At 31.8% G+C, this 9163-nt stretch overlaps 1 protein-coding gene across 1 annotated transcript; it reads right to left on the minus strand.

The window, feature by feature from the left end:
• Window positions 1–4445: 4445 nt before the first annotated feature.
• Window positions 4446–7336, minus strand: LOC123208165 (carboxymethylenebutenolidase homolog). Its single transcript, XM_044625565.1, has 3 exons — window positions 7178–7336; window positions 5359–5642; window positions 4446–5108 (listed from the first exon to the last, which is right to left on the minus strand). Exons 1-3 carry the CDS (start codon window positions 7283–7285, stop codon window positions 4580–4582), a joined length of 921 nt encoding a protein of 306 aa, XP_044481500.1. The 5' UTR covers window positions 7286–7336; the 3' UTR covers window positions 4446–4579.
• Window positions 7337–9163: the final 1827 nt, after the last annotated feature.

Raw genomic sequence — 9163 nt, forward strand, 5'->3', positions numbered from 1 at the left:
GTCATCCCCTTGTCCCCTCCATCTCTACCAACTATCGACTCTCTCAGGTCACTTAAATAGTCCTTGATGGTCTCCACATCTAAACCCATATTTCCCATCCGAGAGTTCATTTCCCCCATTTGGGATTTCATTTCCTCCATCCCTCTCACGGCTAGCACATTTGCTTCTAAGGATTCAACCCGCGATTCCATCCTTGTCATGCTCTGATACCAATTTTGATACGAACGTGGCCTTCGTAGCCTCACACCTGAAATCTAGGCAATCTACCCAGCAACAGCCCACCACAGTTCAAGCAGCCGCCAAGCAATATTTAACAAGCAATTTGTAATCAAATATGTAACTGACACTCAAATATTGTATTGAAATGACTATCAATCAAATAGACTTTGTATTGATATTGATTCCAGTAATGCAATACAGCAATAGCAGTTTCTTATAGACTACTCTATTACATTACAGCAAAATGACTGGCAATAACTCCAACAAAAATGACTAACATCCACAACTGGAACCAACCAAAAAGGTTTCACCATTATTCAACAATTCTTCCCAGCTCCAGAGAAGCTGGTCTCTTCCCTGCCACTATCATCTTCTTCTGAATTCTTTTCTGCATTCCCTCTCTCCTTCTTCATGCTTATATCTCTTTTCTTCCCATCGTAATTGCTTCACCAATCCTGTGTTGCCACATCATCACTTCTGAGCATTCTTTTGGTTCCCTGCTTCTGCTGTAATCCTGCTGCTGTTCCTGCAAGTTGATCTGTTGTCCCTTCCAAGTCAACCGTTTCTTGCAGCTTGCCCTCTGTATCCTGTAATTCCCTGCTAAGTGTCATCCCTCCAGCTCTCTTCTTCCCTTTCTTGTATAAACTTTGGCCCTAACAAAAACCCTGGTAGGGTTGGCTACTTTGAAAAAACTTGGTCCTGCAGGGCAAGGATTCCTGGAATATTCTGGGGTTGGGTTCATGTTGCGGAATTCATGCCTCTGGAAGGGCCAGAGAACGTGAGAACCTACAAAGATCAGTCTCTAGCTATCCCTCAGAAAAATGCATATAAATGTATTATGTACTTAATCTTAACTAATCTTGAAGTGCATCAATTCTAAACACTGGTTGCCTCTTACTACATATTTTTTACCTCTCATTCTTGCTTACTGATGATTCTCTGAACTATTACTTCTCATACACCTTGACAAGTCCAACTTTTTCTGCTTTTTTGCCTTCAACTACGAAAAAGGTTCAAAAAAGTAATTTGATGCAGATTTTCATCCCTTTTGTTCAGGGTTTGTTTTCTTATTTGTTTTCTTTTATCAATATAGAATCGAATCTATTATTGGTTTTCTTTCTTCAACTATCTTCTTAACTTAATATTAAATTCAATTATTTTTCTTATAAATTAACGGTTGTTGACTGTGAAATTTTCTTTTTTATTCTTGATTCCTTTTAGTTCTATTAGTTCTCACAATTTGATGGATATGAAACTGATGAGTTATGGGGGGAGGGTTGTGTTTACTTCCCTTGCCCCCAGCCCCACTCCCGGAAATTTGAAGTTGGAGCAGAGATGGTGGAGGTTGTGTTATTTCGAGGCCGGGGTGGAAATGAACGTCCTGGCCCGAGACCCTAAAATGGAAATTGTATTGAGTTTTATACTGATCATCTTGTTCATTAATATATATATTTTTAATGATGCTAATTTGTTATAATCTTCTTCTGCAGGATGGACAGGAATAAATGATGTTTTGAAGTTGACCTTGTGTTGATTGCTTGTGGGAATCGCAGTTTTTCTTCAGTTGAGAGTGCTGTTGGTTTTTTCCTATTGACAATCGTTGAATATGTAGTGCAAGCATTGTTCTTTATAAAACTGGTGAATCTGATGTACTGCCAGACTTCTTTACCAATTTCAAGTTGTAATTTTATTGCTGGAGTAAAATTAATACCCTGAGAAAAAAGAGAATGATAACTGCGTTAGGTTCAAGCCTTGAATTTTCAACATTGTACTTTTACATCCCATTTTTGTTTGTTGGATTGAAAGTCTTAGCATGATCTTTTATAGAGATTTGAAATTTTAATTTCATGTAGTGCGGTGTCAGTTAGAGTTGTCCACGGGTCGGATTGGCCTTATTCGGTGTTTGTCTATCGGGCTGATGAGTCATGTCGGGTTAAGGCCCATCAAATTGTGAGTTACGTCGGCCTACTGAATTAGCAAGGTTTCAGAGCACAATCTACAACCACTTCGGTTGTGTCTTTATGGGTCTTTGTTGCAAGTTAGTTTGTGTACTTTTCAGGTTGGTCAGTCATATTTCATCATTTTTAATTTTTTTTAAAAAAAATTAAATTACTAATTTTATTATCTTTTTAATGTAAACAAAGGCAGTACCTTTGGAATTTTATTTATCAGCCCCACATTTATGGCAGAAAAAACTAATAGAGAAATTAAAAAATTCTACATTAAAAGCTCGTATCATACAAATATATATGTCAATCACTATTATACCTTTTTAGTTATTATTCATATTTAAATTTTTGAAATTTTTAAATCTATTTTTGGCGACTCAATTTTGTAGTTTGGAATATGTTGTTATCCAATCATTCAAGTGCATAATGTTTTCAATCATGTTTAGGTATAAATTTGATATTCTATCAGACATTTACAAGTTTCTTTCAAGTTGGGTGATTTGCTGCAGATAACCTTTTTCTCCTCACAAGTATGTCGGAAATGCTCTTTTGATGGTGGGAAAACACAAGTGTGTTAGCTCTCTCTCTAGGGTAAGAATAGGGAAAGGTGGAGATAAGGGTGACTTGAAAATGGGATGAAAATATTCTTGATTTGCCAATAACAAGTCAGATATAAATTGTATTTCTATAATGGTATGTATAGGTGTGAATGTCTGATATGTATGGTCATACATCATTTTAAAATATTCAACGTGACATATTATTCATTTGTTAACGTGGCACATGATATACGTGTGTATATTTTGTATGTATGATTGTACATCATCTTAAAAATTCAATACTTTATTTATTTAACTCTAAATTCTAGTTACATTCAAACAATAACAAAAACACATGGCAAAGCACTAAAATATCTTTGAGACATACTTCTGGGTATTACAATATGGGTCTTGTCTTTTGTTGCAACACCAACCTAACCCAACATTGGTGATCATTTTTACTAATAGTAACTTGTCTTATTTAAAGTCTTAAATTCTTATTTATATGGTGAAGTAGAGGCTCTTGCCATTTCTAAAACACATATAGGTGAAGTCACAACACAGAACACCGACCAACTTCAACATTTAATACTTGTTTTGCAAGATAGGAAAGCTTACGTTGGTATCTATTAGTCGAATTTAGAGATTCTACCTTCTCTTTCAACTCACACAAATACAATTATAGACATTTTGACTCTTTAAAAAGAAAAAAAAAGCCTACAAGCTTATATAATATGATACAATACAAATTCGAATTTTTTAACATTACTAGGTATAGGATTATACTGCTTCAACTATTAATGAACAACATTTTATCACTTTCTTTTTTCCAATCAAAGAAATCAAATTTGTTTTTTTTATATTGAAAGGATTGAATTTTTTGTTTTTTTATCAAAATGATCAAATTTGTATTCTTGATGAAAATTATTGTAATAGTGACGATGAGGATAGGAGTTTGTAAGTTAGATTTGTTAAGAACATATTGAAGAAAGCTTCTAGAAGAGCTAGAAAGGTTGTACGCTTTTGCTCTTTCAATCTCAACCAAGTTGGTGAGAAACATTCATTTGAATAATTGTTTGATTGTTTGATTCGGTTGTGGCTTTGTTTTATTGTAATGAATTATGATTGTTGAAATTTAGGTGGGTTTTGTGGTTTTTGTTTTTTTGGGTATGTTTTATAGTTTTTCGGAAATAAATTTTGGAGAAGAGTATAATTTTAAAGTTTTTGTGAGTTATATATATTTATGTTAACACACAAATTGTTCGTATCAATATATAAAATGTTTTTGTTAGCATTATTGACAAAAAAAAGTCTCACATCAATTCTATTTAATACTGTTAAAATCAAGTTAATAATATAATATTTTTAATAAGAAATAATAAAAGTTTGACTAATTAAATAGCAGAATTTAAAAAGTTCAATACTTTAAATAAAAAAAATAAAAAAGTTTAGCCTTTCAAAGAGTAAAGACGTGGATAATTCAGTACCCCCACCTGTTTTTATCTTATTAGGAAATGCATCTTATAATCAATCTCTTGAAGCTTCAACACTTACCATATTAAAACTAGAATAGTTTAACAGCATAGAGTACTGCAATTCATTGGAGTCCGGATTTCACCCTGCTCCCAAGTTGCGATAAGAAATTCACAGACTCAAATACCCATTTCACGCATTGGAGTTATTTTGGTCCTATCTAGACTAATCTTAAACAATACTAATAATTCTTTCCCTAAACAGATGCTGTAAATAGTATAATCATAAGATTAATAATATACTTAATAATGGTAATGATAAACTACACGTACCAATATCTTCTTTAGCTTTACCAGTAAAACGAATATACATGAAGATTGTACTAAATATAGAAAGCATTCACTTGTCTACAACCAGACCATCATGCAGCCAATTTCTCATCATTGTAAAAGCCTGTTCTGCATCTGCATCTTCTTCCGGGGAAAGAGGACGATGAGCAAACCCATGGCCTCTTCCCTTAAAAATCACCACCCTGGACCCCCTGCCAATGCTCTTCTCAATATCCTTCAAAATATTAACTGGACAAAGAGGATCATTATCCCCTGAGATGAGCAAGACAGGTACATTGACATTAGATGCCAGAGATTGATCCATCCTTGTACCATAAAAGGAGATCCCAGTGCCAAAATAAGAACCCTGATCCCGCGATAGAAACTCTATGAGTCGGCCACCTCCAAAACAAAACCCAATTATACCAAGCTTCTTTGAAATTCCAGCCGCCATAAACTCATCAACCAACCATTTCGTTGAGGTGGCAATGTCTTTTGCAATCCTCTGGGCATCTTGTCTTGCTATCCACTGTTCAAGCATGGCCTTAGGCCGGTCCTTTGACCATGGATCCCCACGAAATAAGTCTGGAACAAGAATACTGCATAATTGTTCAACAAACAGATGGTAAGCATAGACTAAGAAATTTTTGAGAAGGGAGAATAATAATGAGTGGAATATAAATTGACACTAATATAAACAAACTGATGTTAATGAAAAGGGAGAACTCAAAACATGTATGCATGTTGATCAACAACAAATAGAGCTTTCAACATAGGCTTATTGTTGTTACATGGCTGAAAGATGTGAAAGTGGATATACATAAAATATTTCAAGGTTAAGCACCATACTTGTATCCATTGCAAGCAACACGATATGCAAAGTCTCTGGTGGAAGAATCCTCAAAACCAAAAATATCAGAAAGCAAAAGGACACCAGTTCCATTGTTATTTTTCACTGCCTTGAAGAGATAAGCTTGAATGCAGTCATGACCTTCCCCAATGGACAGCTCCACTCCACTAACTAACTCACATGCTTCGTCATTTCTGTCATCTTCCACTTCCACTGCACTACAAGATACTTTGGCCATTGTAGTTCTTGTATGCCATCTTGAAAAATTTATATTGCATTGCCTCTGAAAAAAAACTGAAGCTTCACAATCAGCAGCTATATGTTATTCAAATAACAAATTAAGAAATAACCCCACCATCAATAACTTGTCATATAAAGTTCACTGTGATGAAAGATGATTGCTTTATATATGTATAACTTGTTTCAACCATCAATCTAAGAAAGTATTATACAAGTGATCAGAGTAAACGAGTCAAACTAACCAACACTGTTTATACATGAGGGAACCTAGCAATAATATAAGGGTCTATATCCTGGTCTTTATCATTTATTTACAGAAAATTATATTGAATAAGAAAATTTCCTTTATATTCTTTTTGAAGAATATTGTTTTCAATAATAGACATTTAAAAATAATTTAAAGCACGATGTGGTAATGCTCTCATATTTGCATGCATTTGCACTGCAATGACGTAAACAACAGGGAAACAATTGATGTTACAGGTCAAATTGCATTGATTTTATGTGTAAAATGTGGTTGTGATAATTGAGTGATAGAGGATTCTCATTTAGACCATAATTTCCTTCACTCATATAAACTGCAGGACATTCAAATTCATTTCTTTCACTACAATTTGGGAAAAAAAATTTCCCTCATCCCTCCCAGCATAATCGTGACAGAAAGCAAAAACTAAAACAGCATTGCAACATTCTGGCCACAGTCAAGATACTTTATTATATGTGCATCCCAATTGATTTGAATACTCAAGTTTTATTTCCAAGGTTAAAGTCACAGGTTCGAATGAAAAGGGACATGCATAAATTTACAACATCTTGGTAGTGAGCAGAGCTGTTATATCACCAGCATTATCACAAAGGTCAACAACATCAACTAAAAATATATCAGAGCTAGTTAAAATACCATCTTCACTAGTAGTGACCAAGATAAACTGTACTTGAATTTCAACCATAGAGCACACACAAATAAAAACTTTCTCTAAGCAAATACAAAAATATGCCTCTAATTTTAGATCACCATTTCTTTTATTGAAAGTTTCAATGCTAAAGCTAAGCATCTACAAAATATACACATCTTATGCATAGAGAAAAGGTGCATATTAAAAAAAACCACATACTTGCTATGATTATTCAAATAAAAGCCATGTTTTCTATAAACATCATCAGCTGCACATACGGATATTTCCTTTCTCTTTTATGTTTAGAATTAGAATAAATACATTGATGGTTTTAAATCTGTAAATCTATTTGCATTAACTTACTGTTACCATAGATTCCATGATCTAAATAACAATTCACAAGGTAGCCATCTGTGATAATGTGAATAAAAGGATGAGAATTATCCTGAGTCTTCCAGATTTTCCAGTTATTAGGAATTCATTAGAAGTAAATTAGTCTTCAGTTTTCCCAATATGCAAAAAGACTTAACCACAAAGAGCAACTAGCACATAGAACATATATAATCGAAAGAGTAACTAAATAATAATTGAAATCCCATTTTGAGAGCCAAAGCAGAAAAAAGCTCAAAACTTGTAAAGTAAAAACATCAAGGACAATTAATATAAAAAGAAAGAAACATACAATTTGAGGAGGCGTGGAAATGGAAGTAGAGAAGTGAAGGCGGCGGTGAAATGGAGCTGTGACAAATGATGGTGATACCGGAAACAAGGGGGTTGAGGCCAGTCCCATAACTCTGTGTGTCTATGTGGCTTGCAGATTCACACCAGATATTTCTGTGATATACTACAGTTGTTTATTAGCAACCTTTAGATTGGAATTTTTTCAAGACAAGCCAACGGTCATCAAATAATTTCTAGGAGAGATATTTTTTTGGGAAATTAGACTAAATACCCATTTTACCCTCAGTTAAGCAAAAATTCATATTTTTCATTTCCTAAGTAAAAATATCTTTTTTTTTTTTTTTTTAGTTTTAAGCAAAAATATCCAAAATTTTTTATAAAATATTAAAACCACCCTTCACCACTTCAATATAAACCTTTACTTTCACTTTCATTTTTATTTAATATTTAATATTACGGATTCGTTCAAAAGAAAAAATTATTATTTTTTAATTCAAATCGAAACAAATCAATTCGTGAGAAAAAAATATTTTTACGAATTTTAACTCAAAACTTAATTTTATTTGTTAAATCAAGTTTGTATGTTATATAAAATGGGTATTTAAATATTTGATAATATATTACGAGGTTAAATTAAATGTTAAAAAAATATGAAAGTTATTTTAATATTAAACAATATATAAAGGTTTTAAATAAAATGTTAGAAAAATATAGAGACATTTCGATATAAGACAATATATGAGGGTGTTAAATGAAATATTAGATAAATATAGGGGTTAAATGAAATGTTAAAAAAATATGAAGGTATTTTGATATTAAACAATGTATGAAGGTTTTAAATGAAATGTTAAAAAAATATAAGAATATTTTGATACAAGACAATATATGATAGTGTAAAATGAAATGTTATATAAATATAGGGTGTTAAAAAAATATTAAAAAAATATGGGGGTATTTTGATGTTAAACAATGTATGAAGGTTTTAAATGAAATATTAGAAAAATATAAGGGTATTTTTACACAAGACAACATATAAGGGTGTTAAATGAAATGTTACATAAATATAGAGGTTAAATAAAATATTAGAGAAATATTGGGGTATTTTGATATTAAATAATGTATGAAGGTTTTAAATGAAATTTTAAAAAAATATAGGGGTATTTTGATACAAGACAATATATGAGAGTGTTAAATGAAATGTTAGATAAATATAGGGACTAAAAAAATTAGAAAAATATATAAGATATTTTGATATTTAACATTGTATGAAGGTTTTAAATGAAATGCTAGAAAAATATTGAGATAGTCTAATATAAGATAACATATGAGAGTATTAAATGAAATATTAAAAATATTAGGGTATTTTGATAATATACCATATATGAAGGTTGTAAATGAAATGGTAAGAAAATATAGGGGCATTTCGATACCAAACAATATATAAAGGTGTTAAATGAAATTTTAGATAAATATCGAGGGTTATATGAAATGTTAAAAAAATATGGGGGGCTTTTAATATTAAACAATGCAAGAGAAGTTTTAATTGAAAGGGTAAGAATATATAGAAACATTCTGATAAACTATAGGGGCATTTTGATAAAATACAATATTTGAGGATATTAAATGAAATGTTAGATAAATAAGATGGTAGAATCGGTATGGTTTCATGTTATTTAATGTGTCATCATAATTATAGTAACCATAAAGATAGTGATTGGTCATGTCATAAGATAAATGAAAGCTATAATTGATTAATAAAAGATTCATCACTTTTGAGTATAAAAAAATATATCTCATATGAGAATAATGAAGACATATATGCCCGCATGATTATGTGGCCACAATGAGATTAGGTCGTACTTCGATCCATGTTGGTCAGTGATATATATCAATTCATAACGAGAAACCTTTAAGATAAACACTTTTTTATGTTACAACTTCGAGAGATATTAGTTGATAAAATGATCGAATTGCACGTAACTATGAT

This window comes from Mangifera indica, unplaced genomic scaffold (assembly GCF_011075055.1).
Source record: "Mangifera indica cultivar Alphonso unplaced genomic scaffold, CATAS_Mindica_2.1 Un_0148, whole genome shotgun sequence".
NCBI lineage: Eukaryota > Viridiplantae > Streptophyta > Magnoliopsida > Sapindales > Anacardiaceae > Mangifera > Mangifera indica.

What these genes read in the sequence shown, in the direction of transcription:
- LOC123208165 (XM_044625565.1), bottom strand. Translation starts at nt 7,285, where the DNA reads ATGGGACTGGCCTCAACCCCCTTGTTTCCGGTATCACCATCATTTGTC. An exon ending in TTTCCACGCCTCCTCAAATT is followed by an intron (nt 5,643 to 7,177) that starts GTATGTTTCTTT and finishes GTTTTTTTTCAG; the next exon opens with AGGCAATGCAATATAAATTT. An exon ending in GTTGCTTGCAATGGATACAA is followed by an intron (nt 5,109 to 5,358) that starts GTATGGTGCTTA and finishes ACAATTATGCAG; the next exon opens with TATTCTTGTTCCAGACTTAT.